This window comes from Tachysurus vachellii, chromosome 12 (genome assembly GCF_030014155.1).
Source record: "Tachysurus vachellii isolate PV-2020 chromosome 12, HZAU_Pvac_v1, whole genome shotgun sequence".
NCBI lineage: Eukaryota > Metazoa > Chordata > Actinopteri > Siluriformes > Bagridae > Tachysurus > Tachysurus vachellii.
In genome coordinates, this window is record NC_083471.1 from 16,137,962 (window position 1) to 16,163,242 (window position 25,281).

Consider the following 25,281-nt stretch of genomic DNA (forward strand, 5'->3'; position numbering starts at 1 on the left):
AAAATGACTGTAGCGGCAGAGATGCAGTGTCTTTTTAGAGAATTAAAACGTATAAAAACATGACTGTGTAATGAAAAAGTATTATTAATTCTATCTTTTTATCTATCTAATTAATTCTATCTAATTCTATCTCTATTCTATTATTAATTCTATTAATTTGATAATAGTATTATCAAATCTATCTATTTGTCTATCTATCTATCTATGTTAGTCTATGTCTATGTTAGTCTCAGTCTATTTTTCTCTCTCCCTCCCTCTCTATCTATCTATCTATCTATCTATCTATCTATCTATCTATCTATCTATCTATCTATTAGTCTCAGTCTATTTCTCTCTCTCTCTCTCTCTCTCTCCATCTCTCCCTCTTTTTCTATCTATCTATCTATCTATCTATCTATCTATCTATCTATCTATCTATCTATCTATCTATCAGTCACAGACTATTTCTCTCTCTCTCTCTCTCTCTCTCTCTCTCTCTCCCTCCCTCTCCTATCTCTCTGTCTATCTGTTTACTTATCTATTTCTCTCTCTCTCATTCTCCCTATATAGACTATAAGATGCCTAGAATAGATATCTTAGAGTGATATATATATATATATATATATATATATATATATATATATATATATATATATATATATATATATATATATATATGTATATATATATAAAATAATCTATACTAAATGTATCTGTACATAAATTACCAAATTATTCCAGATCATGTAAACCATTTTTCTCTACAAGTAATTATTTTATTTGTAAAATATTATTTATAAAGCATTTTTAAATACATGATATATTTTTTAAGTACTTGAATAATGTGCATTTTGTTAATGCATTGATACATTAATTTGTCATTTCTTAGCTATATATCTGTATATATTATTAGGCCACATTGTATTTTTATAACAAATATCATAATTGATCTGTTTATTATATGTTTAATCCGTGTTATATACCTCACCACCGTTTTCCTAATACCGCCTGAAGAAGCAACACTGTGCCTTTTATTTTATTTATTTATTTATTTATTTATTTTTCGCCCCTTTCCTTATGTCACATGGTAGAAGCTGTTTATTTGCAATTTGTTTAGCAGGTCAGGGTGGCAGGAAAGTTGCTTGATGCACACTGTAATTAAGGATTGGCTAAGGACATTTTTTAACAGGAAATAATAGGGCCCTGACCTCAAGTTCCCAGAAAGACTCTTAATTAGCATGCATGGCAGCCGGAAATGAAAGCCTTGTTCTGTGCTGTTTGTCTTGGCCACATGCTGCTGCTTTGTCTATGTGGTGTGTGTCGTTTAGTTTACTTTATTGCAAGGTTTCTCTTTTAACAAAATAATTATTTGTTCTTATGTGTTCTAGTTCGTTGAAGAGGCTGTCTAGTGATGCCGAGCACATGGTACTGAGTGCCACTACCCTGAAGAACCTGGAGATCTTTTGTAACCAGGTAAAGCATCCTTAACGTCTGAGATAATTATAAACCCATATAGAAAATATTCTGACGAGGGTAGAATACACACACTTTCTTCCATTCCTATAAGCAATTTCTTGTTTGCATCCAGTTTCCTGAGGGATGCCATGTGTTTTCCCCAACTCATCTCATCATGACTCAGTTAATTAGCACTGTGATCTTCTCTTACGTCAAGAGCTTCCTTACTACTGACGCTGGAGCTGCCAGCTTAATGATCTGCTTCTCCTTTCGCTTAGACCACAGGCACAGTGAAGGGCAGTCTGCTCTGGGTTCTGGACCATACAAGCACTCCATTTGGGAAGAGACTGCTAAAGAAATGGGTCAGCCAACCCCTAAAGTCTCCATCGTAAGTGTCCTCAGCCTACAGCGCTCCCCTTTTCTCTGTTCCCTGGACATTCAGTTATGCGTTATGGAATACAAACTAGATGGATCGCTGTGGATCAAATTCCTTGAGTATAATTGGCTTCTATTCAACTAGAATATTATTCATGTAACTCAAACATCTGATAAAAACACCATTTGTATGTGTAATACATAGTATTTATGAGTAAATAGTGTCCAATGCTTAGACGGTGTCATACCATCAAAAAAGGGGCTTTGTTTGTATAATGTATACTGAAAAAAATATATAGTCAGTCAGATTGAAGAAAAAATACTACGTAATGTTTAGATGACAAAACGTGATTTCGTTGCTTATACTGAACTCAATTTAAACAAGATCACAAGATTGAACAATATAAAGTGACCATGACCAGTTAACCTAATATTAATAGGTGTGAGCCTAGTGTCTGATTTGATTCAGGGCTTTGAATATGCATGATCAGATCGTGTTGAATGTTATTGTAAGTGTGTTAAAGTTACTCAGTTCAATCATGTGGAACTAATGTATGCATTTGAATTAAGTAAATGAGATGTATTTTTTTTTCTGTTTTCAGTTTCTAGCCTGTGTATTAGAGTATGTTCGAACTCTCTCTCTCTCTCGCGTTCTTCTCTTAGTGAAATCGTGTTGCGTCAGGAAGCCATAGCAGAAATTCTGTCCTCTGAGTCAGTTGTGTTGCCGTCCATCAAGAACCTGCTCAGTCGGCTGCCAGACCTGGAAAGAGGTCTCTGCAGCATTTATCATAAGAAGGTACGACCGGTAGGAATTGCTTCCTTTACCAAAAGACCTTGTGCTGTGGAGAAACTCTAACTCCTCAGCAGTAGATGTGATTTAGCTCACACAGCATCGCAAACCTAATTTCTTTCTAAAGGTTTTCCAGACGGATTCTGAGGGTTTATGTTGCAAATTACAGGCAAAGAGGATTCTAAATGTATTTGGTGCAGACATCAGCCTTCGAAACAAGACGGTTTAACAAAGCAATGCGACAGACCTCTGTTTTATTGTCCCAGGTCCTGATTTTTGTTTAAATCTGCTAAAACAAAAAAATTAATTTGAGCTAGCTGATTGGAAAAAAACAAAAACAGCCTTAATGCCCAGAATCTTGGAAAACAAAAGGTTAGATCTTAAATAGTCAACAGTCTGTTGTTATTTTGCGATCACAAAAATGTGCTCAAATGAGGAGCTTGCAATTTTTCAAAATGACCTCTGATTGATTTTCAGATTTGCACCAAGACATTTGACGTTACACAGATTCAAAACGCGTGAACATGAGCAGCGCTACCATAGAAAGTACTTACATATATATCTTCACTGATAGGAGTTTAAAAGAAGAAACTTGTGCTCGCAATTTCAGAAAGAGTTCAATGTAGCCTCTTTAGGCTATATCCTTAAACATGGTTTGGAACTTTTTGGGTGTTTTCTAACAGTCCTGATTATTTAAACATGACATAAGGCTGGTGTAAAATGACATTGTTTTCTTTCCTGATTTCTCACCTATTTTTCTTTTTATTAAGCTCAGTTTAGAGAAGAGCAAGCCTTTAAATCGATGAATTTATTTCATCTTATTTCTTATTTCATTACGATGCACTGGTTTAATTAGGGCAGTGGTGACTCAAGCAGTTACGGCTCTGGGTTGTTGATCGGTGGATCTTGGTTCAAGCCCTAGCACTGCCAAACTGCCACTGTTGGGCCCTTGAGCAAGGCCCTTAATCCTCTCTGCTGAAGGCTGAATTGGTGAGTTCTAACTCCTACAGCAACCAGTTGTGGGAATTTTCCCAATATTTCTAACTAAAAAAAAATCCATTTAATATAGAATTCAAAATGTATTGTTTTAGCCCTACCAAGAAATTTGTAATTAATGGACACAGTTGTTGATTTCTGCCTTTGTTTAATTTCCTCTAGCGGTTCAAGAAAATGAAAACGCGTCTCACGCTTTTTCAAATTTCTTACTTTTTCGCAGTGTGTGATGGGTTCCGCTCCCATAATTAAAAAGCTGTAATTTCTTTCTCTGAAATGCTGAAATTCTCATGCATTCATTTTCAGAATGAGGCAGGTGGGCTAAGGGGAAGGTGCTCAATGGTGTGTTTCTTTCACATGGGCCTATTTGCATAATGACAAGAGGTGTAATGGATGGCCTACAGAGAGACATTCTTTGGAGCTGTCTGTACGCTGGGAGGCAGTTCTGCTGAAAATTTGCCCTTATTAACCTGCCTTCACCTGTCTGTTTCCACTGTGTCATTCAGTACTACACAGATATGATCTCTGTTAAATTTGACAGAAACAGAAGTGCATGAAGAGAAGAATGGTGAAAATACAACCTTGTGTAAAGATATATAATAAAATGACATTTCAAAGGCTGCAATTCTTCCAGGATATCTTTTCAAATGCTCCATGAGAATTTTCTAAAGAGACAGATTAAGCCTAGTCATAAAAAAACCTAATTGTGTGTCTGATTGTGCTTTTTGTTCTTGCCATGGTTTAGAAATTGCTTTTAACCAGATAGAAGTGCTGTAAATGTATTCAGTAGAAACACCGGATTAAATTGCACTCGTCAAGTCACACTTGTTTTCCATCTTTGATTCTCTTGTGTTTTGAGAAACACAGGACAGGAGAACATCTTCCTCATAATTAGTGAGGATGGCTAGTGCTGAACTAAAATACCTTTGGGAGAATAGGCTACATGTTTATAAACGGCAGCAGAGTTGAAGCTTTAATTGGCTCTTGACATAGCAAATGAAAAACAGTGGTTTGCAAATTAAATATAATTGGGCTCGTGCCTGATTCGTAGATCTATAAATACTCTGTGTGAGGAGAAACAAATTCAAATGTGTTCCATATCTTCATATATATATATTTATTTATTTTTCTTAATTATTATTTTTGTGTATTTTTGTCTTAGTGTTCCACTCAGGAGTTTTACCTGATCAGCAGCACGCTGTCCCGCCTAAGTGCAGAACTCCAAGCTCTCGTACCCGCCATCCAATCACAGCTCAGCTCCACCCTCTTAAAGAGCCTGCTCCTGGACACGCCCCAGCTCCTCGGCCCTGCCCACAAGTTTCTTAAAGTTCTCAATGAAAAGGCTGCAAAGTGTGTAAAAGCTACAAGTATAGAAGAAGCTGTTCTTTTAGAGAAAATGAACCATAGGAAGTGTTTTCCTAGTGATAGTGTATTGTAGTGATTTTAATAGTAATTAGAATAATATAATAAGCTTAAGGTATATTAGGAATAATTTTTTTGTAAATAAAAAATGTGGGATAAAGGTACTCTTGAAAATATTTATTAGATTTGATATAATAACATAATGATGGTTCAAAATTGATAATTTTGATATCCATCCAACCATCCTTCCTTCCATCCTTCCATCTTTCCTTCCGTCCTTCCTTCCTTTCTTCCATCCTTCCTTCCATCTTTCCTTCCATCCTTCCTTCCATCCTTCCTTCCTCAGGGCTGGGAATAAAACTGAACTTTTTGAGGACCTGACCGATTTTCCTGCAATTAAGGAAAGAAAAGATGAGATTCAAGCTGTTCTCTCAGAAATTATAGAACATCGGCGAGAATTGCGCATCGTCCTTCGAAACCCATCACTGGATTACACCACTGTGTCTGGACAAGAGGTACTAGTAGAGACTTATTAGTGACATTTTCATATTTTTTAGAAAGTAAACAAACGTATGTACTGATGATATATGTATCTCAAAATTGTGTGTATATCTATACTGTTGCAGATAACTCTAGAATTATTGTCACTCTTCATTAAAATGAGCAAAAATTAAGATGTAGTATGTGACATTTATACATACGAGGCTGCTGTTCTGTTTTATTTGAACACTTTCTTTTCAAACTTTTAGTATTTTACTTTTGTAAAATACTTGTTTCAAAAAGATCTGCACCTCCCACACATAATGTTTGGAGCCTTCATAAGAGAGAATAACAGCATCAAGTCTTTTCCTGTAATGTCTAACAAGGTTGAAAAACACTTCTAGACTTGGTACATCTTAATTTTCTTGCAAAAGGAACCAGGTTTTGGAGGAAAAGCGACTTTAAGATAAGGAATATTGTCATTAATCTTCATGAGAGCTGGTCCACTAAACACACAACAGCCTCATGTTAAAAAGCATATAATAATAGCAATAAATATTATAATAATGGATGAAAAAAACAGCAATAACAATGTTTTACAGGTATTATTATGCAGGGTTTATATATTTTCTGATTACAGATAGTTTTATTATATTATTAAAATTATTTTCAGCATAGTTCTGGCCAAGGCGTTGGAGCTAAGCAGTTATCAGCTTTCAGCTTTATTGATTGAAGTTTCCCAGGACTTTTTGACTGACTTGGCTTCAGGAAATAATAAGTAAAATATATTTTGCTATACTGACTATAGCTTTAGCTCTAGCTCTATATACTGTAGCTCTAGCTTTACTATACTGATTATAAGAGAGGTGACTAGCTAAGATAGATCATTGACCATCTTTTGCTGAAAATCAATAGACCTAAGCTGCAGTTGGTTGTTTTAGTTTCACCAAAGGATTGGTTTAAATCCAAGTTATACATTTAGTGATCTTATATTTAGAACAAAACAGTGTAAGTGTAAGTCCACCCTTAGTGCCCAGCAGTACATGGTTTATCCATGAACTCATCCTATGCTTCGAGGCACAAACCTTTGCTACTGTTTGTTCTATTTGACTTTTGTGAGTCAAAGAAAAAGTGCACTTTTGAAATTGTGACATTTGGGTTCTCCTTTGCCTTCCTCATCTTCCTCATGAGTGCGTTTTCTCCCTGGAAAATGCTAAAAAAAATTTATAGTCAGAATAATCAAACAATCTTTGAATAACAAAATAATAAAAACACCTTATAAGTAATGTGCACAGTCTGATGACAAAGAGAAATCAGTTACAGTCGCTTTGTGCTTCTGCGTTGGGATGCAAACAAAATGTCTGTGAAAAAGGACTATCGTTTTATTTGTATTTTAGATTTTACTCTCTACTTTCGAAGCGGGAGATCCTGACACTTATTTACACGTGGTGCCATACAGTAACACTTTTTCAGCATGGTGCTCTGTCAGAATGTGGAAGGCAAAAGGGCAATTTCTGAAATGTCACAGTTTGTGTGCCGTTCCCAGGCCTGCTTCTCCATCTGTTCATTCCACTCCAAACTCTTGCATAAGTGATGACTTTTCCTGTAGTGTGCTGACACTGGCTGTTTCTTATCCCCAGGCTAAATCATGCTAGTTTTCTGTGATTGTCCTTTTTTTTTTTTTTTCTTTTTTTTTTCCTGTTAACACTTCAGCCCTGTTTGGCATCCACAGGTCTACATCAGAGCTTTGCTCATCAAGCAGCCAGCAGTGCTTCAGTGAAAGAGCTTGCATTTTAATGTAGCAATCAGCCGCCTGAGCTGGGAGGAAGGCTGCACTTACATGAATTATACCACTGTGTGCTGAAACACTGCATGATAATTTACAGTAAGAGCTGCCATGTCTGGTACATGCATAACCACCTGCAGTGACATATTGTGTTTAAAATATTCAAGGATCATTTTCTGGGCTGTTTTAAGTTTTTCCTCAACGTTTACATAGGCTAATATATTTTTTGTCAAATAAATACAGAACGTTATTTGAAGGGTATTTGCACTGAGTCTTTATAACATCTTCATAATCGCTGCATGAATCTTGTATAAGGATTTTGACACTTACTTTGACTAAAAATCTTTCGATTATGTAAAAAAGTGAATATTGTAAAATCGTTAATTGCTGAAAAACTAGAAGAGAATTGGGAGGTCCTTGTTTTTTCTATAGAAATTATTTTCTATGTATTCGCAGAAGTGAACTCCAATAGGTATGCCTTACCTGTTGGAAACCATATACTGTTCATCATCTGCGAACATTGTCCTAGTGGAGCATGCCAGTGGTTGCATCATGTTTAGAGTAACATTTGGACTCATTGTTGCTACAATATTAAGGATTTTTTTTCTGGCTTCCTGACATTTATTTGATCTATATATTATCCATTTCAGTTCCTTAGGGGGATTTTTGTGGCTGGTTGTGGGTTGATGTGTGGTAGTGTTGTTTGTTGGTGTTGGTTTATGTTGGATGGGTGCTGGTGCTGGTATTGGTTAATATGGTGTGGGTTCATGGAGTTGTTTGTTGATGTTGGTGTTATTTGATGTTGGTTGATGTTTGATTGATGGTGTTGATGATAATGGTGCTTGTGGTGGTTATGGTGATGGAAATGGCAAGTATGCAAGGCATTCTAGAGCGAAGGAAAGTATTTCAAACTTGCAAGAAATATATTGTTTATTGTAATTATATAATTACAACTGATCTACAGCCCTAATACACATATACATACATGCAAACATTTTTATTGTGCTTGTGATATTCTGGTGTCTCAGGGACATTGGCATGTGTGTCAGCATGTCTTAAATTATCGCACTAATCCTCTGACTTGCCCTTGTTTACTGCCATGCTGTATTTAAGCAAGGAGCTAATGTGAGCCACTAATCTTTATTTTTTTCCCCCATGTTATTATATCAGTACACAGAGGCAGGAAATAGAAACAGCGCTTTAAAAAATTTAATACTATTTCTTGCAGGCTCGAATATTTTACATATATCTGTTTGACTGACTTTGTTTTTTCTGTCTTCTCTCCTTCTCAGTTTCTGATTGAGGTGAAGAACAGCATGTCCTCCATTGTCCCTTCAGACTGGGTCAAAATTAGCAGGTGGGTTGTGTCATTTGGTGCAACTTTGCACTTGTATTCACCTTTGAATGTCAATGTATCTGTAATCAAGCTGTATTTTATATATTTTTTTCCTGTGCATGTCTAGCACCAAATTGATGGGTCGTTACCATTCGCCGCTCTTGGTGGAGAAATACCAGCATCTGTTGCGGCTTCGTGAGCAGCTGGTTATAGACTGCGGCAGAGAATGGCTCAGCTTCCTCCAGTGTGTACATCATGACCTCTAAGCTCACTTTAAAAGGCCCCTTTTTTCATGTATTTTCACTATTCTGTTTTACTCTGAGTGTAGGCTTGTTGAACAGTTTTTACTGTATGTGTAGTGTACAAGCCACCTAATTGTAGAGCCAAGCTGTTGTGCCTGCGGGTTGATGCAGGAACTCTGAAAGCCATTGCTGAGCATGTATCTGGCCTCTGCAAAGACCCTTTGACCATTGACTGCTGCTTCATCTTATACTCCTTCTTCTTGTAGGCTATTTGGGGATCATTACTACATCCTGAGGAAAGCAGTGGGTTACCTAGCAACCGTCGACTGCCTCTTTTCATTGGCTCAGGTTGCTAAAGACAACAATTATTGCAGGTATGGAACTCCTCCTGCATGTTTCATCATTTTTGGTTATCATGCTTCACTCATTTCTGTATTGTTATTTTTCTTAGAAATAGTGATCAAGTTGGCATTTTCTATTCAAGAAAACTTTTTCTATTCAAGAAAACTGTCACTTTTAAATTGAAGAAAGAAATATTAAATGAATTACTGAACGTAAGAAAATAGTGCTTGAGCGAAATGAATTTGCTGTTCTTTACAACTTCAAAAAAGCATAGAATCTCCTTTAATGTGGCAAAAAAATGAATTGAATACATTTAATATTGATATGCATTTGAATATTAGTTGACTATTGATTTTGTGATTCCACAAGGAACATAAGCAATATTTAATGCATAAATCATGGATGGAAAAAATTGTTGCTTTCTTAACCAAAGAAAAACTACAAGGACATCAAAACCCATCATTTTATCCCCAAAGTGTAATATTTTAGATCTGCTGTTTGCACATTTGTCTATGCAATATTGTCTCTCAAATTCTGGTGATTTATTTTCATTGTATTTTAATGCTGAAAGGCTGAGAAAGATTCCTCTCAGCATTCTTTCTATTTTCTCTATTGTCACTAACATATTGCCATCGTTTCGGGTTCACTTGCTGGTATTAATGCAGCCCAGCAATCTAGTACAACGTATGCTCATGAAGTAGACAAGCAAATGTGTCGGGCAGTGAAAGTCTATTTTAAAGAAAATTCTATATAGGTTTATTTTTATTCCTTGTCATGCTAAGACATATAAGGTAAATATGCTATATTTTGAGGTTTTTCATTTGTCCAAAAGCTACAGAACAACTTTAAGCTTCGTGCTTGCAGTTACTGGTGCCATAAAAAGCACATGTTCTCCTCTCGGATAAAGGCTGATTTTTTTTTTTTTTTGTCTTTTGTATTTGGTGAGAGGTGTTTGAAACTCCTTACATAAGCGTAGGTGGAGGATTGAGAGTGGGGGACCCCAGAGGGCTCTATGTGGCCAGCAGCAGGCTCCAGCCCGCCTCCGGAGCGTACGCAGCCAACTCCCTCTGCTTCTCACAGCCTGTGTGGGGGAGTGGATTTGACTTTGAAGGCTGAGGTTTTTTACGCCAACTACACCCCCATCTGCTCAGTGCTGCCACCCCCTTCCTCCTGTTCCGCACAGCACCAAAGAGTCCCCTTACGCTCCACTTTGGGATGTATATATTTAGACAATCATACAAATCCAGCCTTCTGCACGCTTTGAATTCTTTCTTGTCTTGTTATACAGTATAAGAATGAATTCTGGTGACTGTGCTTTAATTATGAATGTAATCTCCAGTAAAATCTCATGCTACATATTTCCTGCTGTTGTCTGGATGTGCTGTGTGCAGGCCAGAGGTTCTGGAGCAGGAGAGCCACATAGTGATCCGAGAAGGCAGGCACCCAGTCATCAACATGTTGATGGCGGAGCAGGATCAGTATGTACCTAATGACACTGATCTTCAGGTGAGAACTCCTCAAAGATATAAATGATTTTACACCTATTAGTCATTTTATCAGGTACTCCTACTATAATTACTGTATCATATAGCCCATAGGTTGGATTGCACACTTTGTCAGCTTTCCTTTATCCTGTTTATTAATGATAAGTGACCACCAAAGGATGCTTCTAGCAGCTCAGCACCCATTAGAGAGATGTGCATAATTTTTAGACCAGCTTAAGACTTCTACTGAGGATCTGAAAAGGAAGCTAATTTATGCCTACAAAGCAGCCATGACTATAAAAAGATCATTTCTTTCATCTTTTACTTTCTGCCATCTGAAATTTCATTAAGAAATGACATTTAAGTGGAACTGTGGAAATCTAGGCAAGATCTGATGTTCTCTCAGATAGAACTGTCATATCAGAGTCAAAGACCTGTAGGAAGGTTTAGGTGACACCGGAGCGGTGGTGCACTCTTCTACTCTTGCAGCAATGCTTACACACATAGGATCTGCATGTAAGAGTCAATAGAAGGAAATCTTTTCTGTGACCTCATCCCAAAAGTCAAGATCTGAAGTTTGCAAAACATTTTTGTTGTTCCAGGTGCATTTTAGAAACTAGATTAATGGACTGATGAACTGTTTGGTGAGAAATATTTGAAGAAAGAAAAAAAACATTTGCAATCTGTAAAATTTTCTGTTGTGTTACTAAGTACAGGCTTAGTGGGGTATCCAAACATTTGCACAACTTACAAAATAATTTTCTGCTATTTTTAAGTTAAATATAACTAAGTAACATAACTTTGCATTAACATTCACAGAGAAGTTTACTTTTTTTAAATTATTTTGAAATCAGGAAACATGTCATTTGGCGAGGGCTGCTTACAACTATCACTATTATATATTACTGTATAATACTTTGACAGCCTGCTTTGCATATGAAGAAATCTGTGACGTAACTATTTTCCTAAGACAACACCACATGCAAATTAGCACCATTTATTTGTGTATATGCTGTGTTAAATATAATATCTGGTTCGTAGCAGGACTGTGGTGCTCCCTGCCTATAGATGGAGCTGGCAAATTATACTTAGACAAGATATGCTCAGTAATTTTACACCATTATATTTTCTTCTTGTTTTTGTTTAATTTATTTCTAATTTTCTTTTTGTTTTTATGGCTCATGAGCGTTTTATTGTCGTCTGAAGACAAAGTAAAAGTTTTTTTTACTTATGTTTTTCAATATTGTCTCTTACATCATTATAATGAGCAAATATAATTTCTCTGCACTTTTGCACCATTGATGCCGACATCATTTGAAGCTGTGGAAGATTTTATTTCACATAACTAATGAACAGTACGCCCACTCTTACCTGCACTAGCTTCCCTCACCTCATTTATTTAGTCTACTACTTATACTATTATAATTTATTAGTTATGCGTCACATATATGAGCCATATGTGCCTTAGATTTTTGGGTGTGCGTGTGTGCATGAGAGGGTGCGTGCATGCATGTGTGTGAGTGCATGTGAGTGCGTGTCAGTGTGTTCCAATAATGAATAAAAATGAATTTCCTTAATGAAGCCCAGACAGAGTAAACATGATAACAATTAATGTAGGGATGCTTGGTGGATTCACTGCTACACTGTAATAATTCAACAAATGATTCAACAAATGTTTATAAGAAATTTTAATCAAATGCAGTGTGACATTATTTTGTTAAATAGACCATAAAGTTCATGTGCAGTGAAATGCAGTGAGCTGTTTGGGAGTCGAAAAAGTCAACTCTCTTTGAAGAGTCGTAATTTGCACCACCTACTGTGTGTGTGTGTGTGTAGCTCGTCTATCTATACTTCTGTTTAACTCTTTGAGATAAACACAGCTATCTGGAGTATTTAGGACACGTAAAAGTCATTTAATTATTTATATCTCATCCTGCTTTATACATGATGCCATTAATTCAGTTATTTTTGTATGTTTCATGCAGATCCTCCAATAAATACACACGCAAATTGGTGATATTTATGTAGGATCTTAGTAAGTGGTAGTGTTATGCAGAGAAATATCTACTACATAAATAATATCTGCTCAGCAGTGGTCCGATCACCATCAATACAGGGATCATTAAATGGGATACAGTTAGTATTTATTTATTTTCTGAAAGTTTCTTTTATGCATTCTTATTGCTTTTTTTACTTGTAGATAATTTATTAAAGCATTTGTCTTTAGTAGTTTCCTATTATTCTCCTCCTTTTATTGTCATTTTATTTTCCTTGTAGCTACATTTAATGTACGAATGTGCTTTACACTTAAAGATATAGTAGTCGTGACTAATAAGAAGGCCACCGGGTATATACTGGTATACCACAGTGGTGTATTATTAATTTGTGCACATCTATCTTCAGGATTTAGAGTTCAGTGTAATTCAATGTAATCCATACAGCAGTTGTAACAGTTTCCATCTATAATGCTATTGATTCATTGTCTCAGCAATCCGACTTTAACAGCAGAAATGAAAAGATCATTATTTATAAGAAATATTGATCTGTGCTTGAAGAGCAAACCCTTTGAAACTTTGTCTCTCAATCACACACACACCGCTACAGGCAGCACAGACAGACAGACAGACAGAGATAGAAACGCTGAGATGCAGACACACCGACACTGAGACATAAAAAAGAGAGAGACACACACAGAGACTGGACTGCAGGGTTTGGTTATTGCTGAGGTATTTAGATACAGCTGGTAGACAGCAGTGTTGATATCAAGGCAGTCTGTCTTTCTTACTGCAGGTTAATCTGTTTGTCCATAGAGGAAATTAAAACATAAGCCATCCTTTGGTACAGGTGCCATTTCACCATTGTGCCTTTTTTTTCATTCTCTCTCTCGCTCTCTCTCTCTCTCTCTTTCTCTTTCTTTCTTTCTTTCACTTTTTTAACCTCCTAATCTAGTAAGCTTTAATATTCTTTGGTAATATCCAGTATAAATCCTCAAGGGACAAAACTGTGATTATGCAAAAAACAAATTTAGGAAGCTGAAATTTTAGCTGCAGAGCAAACAGAAGTGAAACACCGTATGCACATAGTGCCACAAACACCACAGCATTCTGATGCATGATGCATGTTGAAACTCAGTTCAAGACGGCGATTAAAGCTGTGTACTGTAAGTATTCTGTTGGAGCTGCTTTTCCAACTAGGGTGTCAGTCACAAGGGTTTCATTACCAGTGGCACAACTTTGTTTTGAACCTTCTACACTGTCTTTTTGGTTTTCTTTCAGTCTTTTGTGTTTCTCTAGGACTGGATTATCAGTCCAGACCACCGCATTTATCACCACTGGTGTTTTCAGCTCTGTATCATCTATCACTCGCTTGTGTTGGTTCTCTATGTGTTGTTTATCTGTCTGGATCTGGACGAGCCAAAATAACTAGGTTTTCTGTTTTTCTCTCACTGTCTGCCATTTCTCCTCTTTGGATGCTCTACAGTATATACTTTATGTTATGTTTATACAACTCTATTACAGTTACAATTATTGTCCATTTTCCTATCTAAACCTACCATACTTGTCAATTTTTAGGTGTATTTTTACTGAATGTAGAATTTTTTGGCACTTCGCCAGGGTGTAGGGGGCTGATAAATTAGTCAGGAATTAGCTAGAAATAAACAACTGGTGACAAATTTGAATGATGAGCTCCTAAGGTGCCCTAACAAGGTAGGTGTGTGCTGTACTGAATAATATCTACTGTATTCATTGGTGGTCTTACATTTGTGCCTAGCACAACAAACCCCCTTCACATAGCACTAGATGGACTACACTCAGTAATTGTGTACCTGAGTTGATTAACCAGCAACCGAATATGTTTGGAATATTCATTAATGATTTCTCATTTGAGAGACTTCTACGAGTTATGAATAATTTGTTTTAAACATCTAAGAACAAATTTTGAACAGACTTTATCTCCTATGGCTTCAGAAGCTCTTTGGTTTGCATAATTAATAAAGTCTTTTTGTTTTTCTGGAAACTTTTAGTGATATTACAGTTATTTCCTAGAACCAGTAAATAGTTGTAATAGTACACACACACACACACACACGCGCGCGCAGAGAGAGAGAGAGAGAATCTTTACTCTTTAACCTACCTTGATTCAAAGCAAAAACTTGACATCTTATTTCAGGTAATATTATTACATTTATTTATTTATATACAATTTATATATAATAATATATATTTACAGTGGTCTGTGTCCGCCTTCTAATACCTGACCTCTCTCTACCATCATGTTTAATGGTGTCCTTTTTAATATTCTTGTCAAGTCAACTTCCTGTATAATGAACATCTGCACTTGTTTACTCAACATATGCTGTGGAAATGTTTGATTTTAGCAGTGCATTAGATTAATGACTTGACAAGTGCAGCTATGCAGCTATTCAATTTTATTGTCCTAACCTTTCTTTTAGGGAGAGGGCAAACGAGCCATGATCATCACTGGACCCAACATGGGGGGAAAGAGCTCGTATATTCGCCAGGTGGCTCTTCTCACCATCATGGCTCAACTGGGATCCTTTGTGCCAGCCAGTGAGGCATCATTTGGCATTGTGGATGGCATTTATACAAGGTATTGTCTTGTTCTCTTGAAATTTTAAGACTAAATTCACAAAACCAACAGAGAATTTACAGATTCATACGTGTATAAGACTATATATAAAGGATAGAGAGGGGCACATTTTAATATAGATCATTAACATAATCAATATGGCCTTCAGTATGTACATAAATTAATAATCAGAATATTGTCCATCTTCAAATCTACATATTTGTTTATTTATTTGTGAATAAATCATTAAGGGCACAGTGGCTCAGTAGGTAGTGTTAAAGGTAGGTGTCAGTAGGTAGACCTCACAGCTCCAGTGTACCAAGTTCATTCCTGATTGTGTATTACTGTCTAGGTGGAGTTTTGTTTGTTTTAGACTCCCAGTCTGCCGGTAGGTTTCTTCGGGGTTCTTTGGTTATTAAAAAACATGACAGTATAAGGTTTAGCTAAAGCTAAATTAGTCCTAGGTCTAAAATTAATGGTCTTGTGTGCCATCCTGATGTTATCCCTACATCATTCTCAATGTTCCTGGTCATTGACGCATTATCCTCTATAACCTGGGGGGATTCCATATTTAATGGATTCATTGATTTATTTATTTATTTCTGTGGTTTATTAAAGCATATATTGGAGTATCAATGCAGATTGTGGAAACATTTAGCCTACAGGTTAATATTTTGTGACAACACCACCTGGTGATCTTTTGGAGGATTATGACAGTCTCTGTAATTCTCTGAGTGACGACACCATGTGAACCAAACTCTATGAAACCTGGTGTTCTTGTTCATGGGTGCGTACAATGCACAACTTCAGCCTTTAAGTTACATAATCAGATCTTCTAATAAAAGATATTCAGATCCCTCTCGCTCTCTTCACAAACCCTCCCTCAGTCTTCAGTTTCCACACCCACATTAAAAGTGCACCTCTCACCAACGAGATCTCTTTCAAAGAACATTGATTATTTCCACCCACCTGCTTTCCTCTAATGCAGAACTATGCTTTCCTCCCTAATGGTTACTGTGTTGGGAAATAAGGAGCCGAGACAGAGTAATGAAGCATTCTCAGTCTGGCACGTTGAAATGCTCCCTGCTCAAGAATATACTTGTCATTCGTCTCAGCATGCACATTGCTATTGTTCTCTCATTTTCTGCTTGTTAAATGGGCAGGTTGAACAAGGACAGCTGACAGTTTGGGTCTCGGTGGCCATGACAACACTCGTAGTTCAGGTAGACTTCAGACTTCTGGTGGAATTGTCTAGAGTTGGAGGAAGTGAAACCGTGGCCACTGGTGCAGGTGTTTTAGTTTACTGTAATTAGCTCGGGAGGTACGCACTATTAAGAACGTACAAACATGTGATGCATTTTTGTGGTCTCTTCTGTGTCTGATACACAGGGTTTGACTTTTACCCAAAGATCTCCGAGCAGAACCTTCAGAATGCCGGCGTCCTTAAACATTCAAAGACCTATTGATGAGGCATTTTGTAGAAGAGGAGTGGAAAGGAAAAGCCGAGTAAGAGAAGTAAAGAGAATAAAATGGGAGAGAAGAGGAGGAGAAAGGAAACATGCAAGGAAAAATGGAAAGGAAGGGAAAAGAAATGGTGAAAGGAAAGGAAAAAAGCAGGAAAAAGGGGGAAATTAGAAGAAAAGAGATGGGGGGAATAGAAAGGAAGGGAAAAAGAAAAATTAAATACATGGAAAGGATGGAAAATGGGAATCTAGGAGGGGGAAGAAGAAGAGAAGAAATAAGGAAGGAGAAGAGCTACAAAGAGTAGAAAAGGGAAGGGAAGATGAGAAGGAAAGCGAAGGGAGGGAAAACGCAAGGAAGGGGAAAACCATGGAAGGAAAGGAATAAGGAATGAAAATGAAAGAGGAAAAAAGTGTGTGGAAAAGACAAGAGGAGAGAAATAAATAATAATAAAGGAAAGGCATGCAGTGTATTGCTTTTTTGCCTGTCTTTGACATAAAAAATAGATTCAAAATAGAGTAAGAATTGAATTACAATAAAAATTGAATGTAACTATGTAGGAAAGGGAAAAATATAGAAAACATATGAATATGGAACGGTGGTTGAACGTAGAGACTGTTCGGAATAATATGTGCAATTTTAATGTTCTGTGCCAAATGCTGTTGTGGTAGTGTGTGTTTTGTAGATAAGTCCAAAAATGTCACGGTTTTATATGTTGTCCTGGATCAGGGCCTGTAATTTTGGAAGGTCAGGAAGAAGCTCCTGTTCATTCTTTGATCCCAAACCAAGCTGTGATGTTTTTTGTCAGGATGCTCTTATAGTGGTGCAGGACTTTCTCACCAGGGTGTTGATCCTGATGTCAACGCAAAGGTATTGCAAATGTACCTTACTGTTAATTCTGTTCAACTTGATTTAGCTGGGATACTATCATCATATAAACGGAACTTCTTTTGTAAAAAGAAAGAAGGATTGCTTTATTGGAAATGTGATGTGACCTGTGAAGAGTGAAACGTTTTAGAAATGACTGTTTCTGGATTCCTAAATATTTTATGCGTGTTGATGATGTCACAACATTTTCTTGTGAACAATGATGTTGGCTGAGCTCATGTTTTGTCTGGTCAATAGAAATGTTTTCCTTTCAAGCTATTTAAACAGATTCCCCATCAATTCTGTTATTGTTCTGAAACCATTCAAAAGAGCATTTTTTCTTTTCACACAGCTCATTTATGTGGCCTGTCACGCTTTTCCTCTGTTCTGTAGTTGTGCTGCTGCTGTTCCGAGTGACAGACCCGCTAACATGCTGTCAAAGGCATGTTTCCTTTGCACGTAATGACCAGCAATCCATTCATCATCTACATGTGTCCAAAATGCAAGTGAAGCATTTTCATGCTTGTTATTACTCTAAATATCGTCTGACAGTGTTGGAGAAATCCTACCATGATTTGGCAGTGATTTATTTATTAACTCTGTGTGTCTAATTATGTTAACACACTGTCGGCAGATACGCCCAATAGTGATCTCCTAATTAGTATCATATGAGGCTTTAAGCATGCTTTTGCTCTGCTGCGGATATAGAACAGGTGCATGATGGAGAAACGACATCTCACAAACGCTAGGATGTGTTTGTGATTAATGTTTGGTTTTAACCATTTGATTGAAGTTCATTGCATCTTCACTAAGCAGCCGTTACCTCGTATTAAAGTCAACTGTGCAAGGCAGCTGATGTGCACTTTGGAAATTGAGCGTGTGACAGACTAAGATGTGGCACGAAGCGCTTGCCATATGCTGTTGAAAAGCAAGAGAATTATTATTTTCCCAAGATGCTGAATATTACTGCTCACTTCACTGATCTGATACCAGGTTCAGATTGGTGTGATTTACTTTGTGCAGGCATCCAGAAAATTTGTAGGCTCTAATTTGATATACCCACTTTGTTGAATTTTTTTAAACATATCTTAAGAATATAGGAGCAGTGATGCTCATTTGATTAAGGCTTTGGTTTGTTGTTAGGAGGAACATGGTTCAAGCCCCAGCAGTGCCAAGCCGCCACTGCTGGGCTCTTGAGAAAGGCCCTTAACCCTTATTGCTCCAGGGGTTAACCCTTATTGCTCCAACAAAACAAAATCTTTAAGAAGGAACGTAATATTTTGTAATGGTCACTTCAAGGGTTGCATATAAGTTTCAAAATAAAAATTTACAAAGTCCAAGGATTTTTTTTGCCGAAATCAAATAGCTACCAAGTATAGATTAATTCCCAGCATTAAAAGGGCTGCAATGGAGATGAGTGGATTGGGTCACTGTGAAATCCTTCTTATATACAAGTTTTATTTGTATTCCCTGTCTTTCCACCGTGGTCAGTGAATAGCATTTATTAGAATTTTTTCTCCTGTGTTTTATGTTTACAAAGCTTTATCAGGTTTACTTGTGTTGTAGAAAGACAATGTATTTTCTTGATCATTTCATCAGGGACCAGACGCTTTGATTGGCATCATCCAGATCATCCTGATTGTCCAGATGGCTGTTATTTTGTGCTGGCTGTTCATTTGCACAGCAGTGTGCACTCTGCCTATACCTGTGTGTATCTAAGCATTTAGTATTTGTAAATCAGATCCCGGAATTTTACGATCGCAGAAATAAACGCAAAATCCATTCCATTCCTTTTTATGCTTGAATAACGGACAGATTTAAAAAGCATTTCACTGCATGTCGTACTCTGTATGTATGTGTATGTGACAAATAATATTTGATTTGATTTGATTTGAAAATCAAGAAAACTGTGTGGCATTTGGAGGTGCATCAAATTTTGTGTCAAGACATTCAGCCAAACCCCTGTTTTCATTCGAACATGAGTACAGCTATCACTGAAAGTAATTACGTATGTAATTTATAAATAATGTGTTTAAAATAAGAATCCTGTGGTTGCCATTTCAAAAGAAGAGATGCAGTTTGGCTGCAACAGTCACAAAAAAAACCTTGGTGAAATCCATCAAGAACTGATTAATACTAGTATTTATATCAATAGTTTTTTTTCTCTTGTCCGTGAACATTTCAGATACATTCAGAATAATTCTCTCAATTCAGTCAAATACACAACAAACAGACAGTATATGTGATGCATGTGTGCCTCAAACCACAAATATGTGTAAGGATTAAAATGTAGTCAGTTACCAAGTAAAATGCAGGCTGTCCTCAAAGTCTCCTTACACAGGGGAATTTAACTTTAAAGTATAGCTTTGTATGACTTTTTTTTTTGTAAACACACAGAATCATCTCTCCCAACTTTGTGTGTGATGTGCTTGACATGTTTCCTATTAAAATATATCGTGACCTTGTGACATCTTCCTGATCCAGTTCTGAGAGCATGCGCATAGGAAGAGAATGAGTGAAAAGACATTTTGCAAAAAAGGATGGAGATTTTTGGGACACCTTATTAAAGAGACTTGCTGAAAGTGTTTTCCTGTAAGTTTGTGAGCAACTGCAGCTGTGTGAAAATATAACTCAACTGAGTTGTTTCAGATCTTTTGCCCCTGACCTCAGGTTACTGTCTCTGTGGAGTTTTGCATGTTCTCCTCTTGGGGTTTCTCTGAATTCTTTCTGGGTTTGACACCTTGTAGTGCGTCAGTAAAAATTGGGAACTAAATGCAAGCAAACAAAAAATAATAGACTAAAGACACACGGAGCCTGTGAAAAGCCATCCGAACCATCTCAGCCTCCGCCACAGGCCTGTGAAAACAACACATCCCTCCCTGACACACTGAACCTATTCTACTCGTGGTTTGACATGCAGAATAACACACCTGCACAAAAAACGCCCAACGACCAGGTGCTCTGTCTCTCTCCAGCTGATGTAAGGAAGACCCTATCCAGGATTAACCGACGCAAGGCTGCGGGTCCCGATGGTATACCAGGCAGGGTACTGAGAGATTGTGCGGCACAGTTGACTGACATCTTTACGGACACCTTTAACACCTCACTGGGCCAGGCAGTCTTCCCCACATGTCTCAAGTCCACGACCATCATACCGGCTCCAAAGAAATCACCTGTGTCCTGTTTGAATGACCGTCCCATAGCACTGACTCCAATCGTAATGAAGTGCTATGAGAGGCTAGTCATGAAAAATATAACAACCAGTCTCCCCAACACCCTCGATCCGCTCCAGTTTGCATATCACCAGAACCGATCCACAGACGATGCAATTGCCCTTAGCCTCTACCTAGCCCTCACACACCTTAAAAACAAAAATTCCCACATCAAAATGCTGTTCATAGATTTTAGCTCAGCATTCAACACAATCATCCCACAACAGCTCATTCAAAAACTGCAACTGCTGGGCCTAAGCAACTACCTCTGTAATTGGATCCTGGACTTTCTAACTGGAAGACCATAGTCAGTGCGTATCGGCCGAAAAACATCAAGCACTACAACACTGAGTACAGGCGCACCACAAGGCTGTGTGCTCAGCCCAGTCCTCTTTACGCTGCTGACACGACTGCACTGCAAAGTTCAGCTCCAACCGCATTGGCAAGTTTGCTGATGACACAACTGTGATCGGTCTCATCAGCAACAACAACGAAAAGCATTACAGAAAGGAAGTGGCTCAGCTGGCTAAATGGTGTGAAGCAAATAACCTGTCCCTTAATGTAGAGAAGACAAAGGAGGTTGTGATGGACTTCAGAAGAAACTCCATTGAGCACTGACCATCAACAAGACAGCAGTTGAGAGGGTTGGCAGCACAAAATTCCTGAGGGTGCACATCATGGAGAATCTCACCTGGTCCACCAACACACGGTCACTCTCCAAGAAGGCACATCGGCGGCTGCACTTTCTCCGCCACCTGAAGAGAGCATGTCTCCCTCCACCCATCCTCACCACCTTCTACAGAGGAACCATTGAGAGCTTGTTGATGAACTGTATCACTGTATGGCACGGGAACTGCAGTGCAGCTGACCGCAAGACCCTTCAGAGGATAGTGAATGCAGCCGCAAAGATCATCGGCGTCCCTCTCCCCTCGATTGAGGACATCTTCATGAAGCGATGCCTCAGCAGGGCCAACAGCATGGTGGGGGACCCCACCCATCCCTCCAACAACATCTTTCAGCTCCTACCATCAGGAAGAACGTACAGGAGCATCAGAGCCCGCTCTGCTAGACTGCGGAACAGTTTCTTCTCCCAAGCTGTGAGAGCCCTGAACTCAAACCTCTACTGCCACCCCTGAAAATATACAGGCCTCCTGTGTCATGACCCACCTGACCGCCACCAGCCGCACTCACCACAGCATTAGCACACTGGCACATCTAAACTAAAACGGTGTACTAAACCCACAGACAATACACATGTTTACATGCTCGTGTTGCACATTGCATCTTGCAATAGTCCGCTACCAGCTGCTTGACTTTGAATGCCTTCTGTTGCACGTGTCCAATATCAAGGGAAGCATTGTATAGTCTACATACTTATATTTATATTTATTTCTTGAGTGTATTTTTTTTGTACTGATGGCATAGTCCATACCTGCCCCCTGCTTTATTGTTGTTTTATGTTTATTGTCTGTATGGATGTTGCACCGTTTGACCTGTGAAACATGACATCTCGTTCCGCTGCATGTCTCAACATGTAGCGAAATAACAATAAAGAAACTTGTACTTGAACTATTATTACTGATAATAATGCTGTTTCATTTTAGGACATTTGTGAATGAACTTATTAGGAACAACATATAGTTTCAATACTTCACATGTTATGATGAATGACTTTTGTGCCAGTTTAAAACATGGTTAAAAGAGATTTGGTTCTGCTTCCTAAATGGCCTTTGGATTGGTTTTGTAACACAGACCGAGTGAGCTTGCTGGTGAAAACGTTATTGCTTTTTTTTTTTCCTCTGGAGATGCATGTTCTAATTAACAGGTGAAAAACATGTTCAAACAGCAGCCAATTAAGCCTTGAAGGGTTCAGCGGCCCGTGGTGCACTTAGGACTCATCCAAGCAAACAATGCTAATTGCGTGTATGCCTTGGAACTCTGGGATGAGCCTGAAATGACAGCGAATCAAACTGTAAGTCAGATGGATTACATTAAATGTCAAACTGTTTTATGACTCATGCAAAAGAAAATGATTTACAGTCCATACTTTACCAAAAAGATGGATTTGGTCTTAGTGAATATGGAGAAAAGATCAATTTGTTGAACGTCCAAGCTGCACAACTGATTCAGATACATCAAAGATCTTACAAGAACTCAAGAAGTATGGCTATTTTCAGAGCAGCACTTCTGAAATCTAATCGGTTGCCCGCATTTTATCACGTCCTTGGTCTGGAAGTTGGCGTGCGCTGACTGGTCATGAGCACTGATGCACTTTTATTGAATGAACGGCAAGGTTACCAAGCACTTCTTCCTTCATCACTTTCAGGTTACTATGGAAACAGGAAATTAAATGCAAAAAAAAAAAAAAGAGGAAAGGCTTAAAAGGATGGAGCTATTCAAACGAGTAAGCTGTCAGCACTTCTCTCTCAAGGTTTTGATGCTACAGCAGCTTTGCTTTTGTATCACAATCTGTACCCAGTTTCTTTTTTTGATAGTTTCAAACGTAGTAAACTCTGCATCGCTCCGTGATGTGAGGGGAAGGGTTTTGTGGACAATTGTGTTGAACTGTCTAGAGTAGAGAATGATGCCCAAATTCTCATGTTGCTCTTAACTGTTGCTCTTAACTGACCAGAGATAAAGAAAGAAAGGTACCTTTTTAAAGAAAGGCACCAGTACACACTTGGACAAGAGGTCTAGCTTTCTAAAAGCATTCTTTGAAAATGAAGCACACTAAAAGAATTTCACAAAAAAGTGCTACAGTTTTGTTCAAAGGGGGAATCAAGAATCTTTTACGTTTAAGTGCTTAAAAATGTAGTGATTCTCAGCCTGATGCATATCTACAGGGTTTAGGAATGACTTCAGCTTGGAGCTTTTGTAGTTGGGATTCACTTTGTGGGTGATCATTACAGATAACTTAAAGATTTGCATTTCTTGAAAATATTTTTTTCCTTAATCTCACCCTTGCTTTAGTGAATAATCTCATCTGTCCTGAGCTTTTCCTAGGACTTTGTTCACACTTAACCTCATTTCCACACACTTAGTGCTGTTCCACTTTACTGTATACACTAATAGAAGTGAAAAGACTTGCCTACAAAGAGGTTGAGACCGGTGAACTCTTTTTATGAGTCTGGTGTGGATTAAACAACAAATGGCTGACTCCGACTAGCATTTATTCTCTATTGTTTTGGGATGAAATAGACGCAATGTGATTGTAACTCAATAAATCACCATTCAGCAATCATTTGAAAAGAAATTAGCCTTTTGTGTTTTATTAGCTTCTCTAATGAGAAACGTTTCTGTTTCAGCCTGATGCTAGATTATGAGCACATCGTTGCTCTTGATAATCAGGTTAATTTAGCCATGTACTGTAATACGCTGTGTGTGTAAATAGTGTAGCATATGACTATACAGCAATTTCCCCCTCATTACCTTCCTCAGCTCTCGAGTTGTAGTCACTGCTGTGACTGGTTTTTATTGGCCATCCTGTCTCTCTGACCACACTTCCTGTCATGTCATGCTTGCTAACACCAACTAGAGCTCCTGCAAAGCTTCTAATGTCTTTTAATTAGTCATTAAAGTGAGACTAGTTCTTTAGCCAAGAGACACGAATAAAAAGGAGTCTCTTTACACGAAGAGCAACTGATATTTTATGTAATGGTTACATTAGTAATAATCATACTGCTGGTTACATGACGCCAGTGTTATTTCAACCTGAAAATTCAAGCAATGGTCTTTGTTCGCTTAAGTAGCTTAGGAGTAAACATTTACAAATGGTTTGGGTTAAAATAATTTTTTTGTTGTGTTTTTTTTTTTTCCTTTGTAGGATGGGAGCCTCAGATAACATCTCAAAAGGACGAAGTACCTTCATGGAGGAGCTTGTGGAGGCCTCAGAGATCCTGTCTCGTGCTACAGCACGTTCTCTAGTGATCTTGGATGAACTTGGCCGTGGCACAAGCACACATGATGGAATCGCCATCGCCTACGCCACTCTGGAGTTCTTAATTAAAGACGTGAGTCACTGTAACAGAAGAGCTACTGAAAAGTTTATGCTGATCCATATAGTCTTGGTTGTGAATTTTATTGTATATATTTTATATATATACAGTATCTCAAGTGATTACACCCCTCACATTTTTGTAAATATTTTATTATATCTTTTCATGTGACAACACTGAAGAAATGACACTTTTCTATAATTTAAAGTAGTGAGTGTATAAAACTTGTATAAAAGTGTAAATTTGCTGTCCCCTCAAAATAACAAACACACAGCCAATAATGTCTAAACCGCTGGCCACAAAAGTGAGTACACCCCTAAGTGAAAATGTCTAAATCGGGCCCAAAGTGTCAATATTTTGTGTGGTCACCATTATTCTCCAGCACTGCCTTAACCCTCTTGGGCATGGAGTTCACCAGAGCATCACAGGTTGCCACTGGAGTCCTTTTCCATTCCTCCATGATGAGCTGGTGGATGTTAGAGACTTTGCGCTCCCCCACCTTCCATTTGAGGATGCCCCACAGATTCTCAAT

At 37.9% G+C, this 25,281-nt stretch overlaps 1 protein-coding gene across 1 annotated transcript in view; it reads left to right on the plus strand.

Moving 5' to 3' along the window:
• msh3 (mutS homolog 3 (E. coli)) overlaps positions 1–25,281 on the plus strand; it is a 68,228-nt gene that overhangs the window by 27,227 nt on the left and 15,720 nt on the right. Inside the window, exons 11-21 of the mRNA XM_060883893.1 lie at positions 1,368–1,452; positions 1,713–1,822; positions 2,473–2,605; positions 4,755–4,942; positions 5,301–5,469; positions 8,513–8,577; positions 8,684–8,800; positions 9,065–9,172; positions 10,532–10,646; positions 15,078–15,235; positions 24,578–24,764. Of these exons, the coding sequence (XP_060739876.1) occupies positions 1,368–1,452; positions 1,713–1,822; positions 2,473–2,605; positions 4,755–4,942; positions 5,301–5,469; positions 8,513–8,577; positions 8,684–8,800; positions 9,065–9,172; positions 10,532–10,646; positions 15,078–15,235; positions 24,578–24,764 (1,435 nt within the window). The remainder of the gene's footprint in view (positions 1–1,367; positions 1,453–1,712; positions 1,823–2,472; positions 2,606–4,754; positions 4,943–5,300; positions 5,470–8,512; positions 8,578–8,683; positions 8,801–9,064; positions 9,173–10,531; positions 10,647–15,077; positions 15,236–24,577; positions 24,765–25,281) is intronic.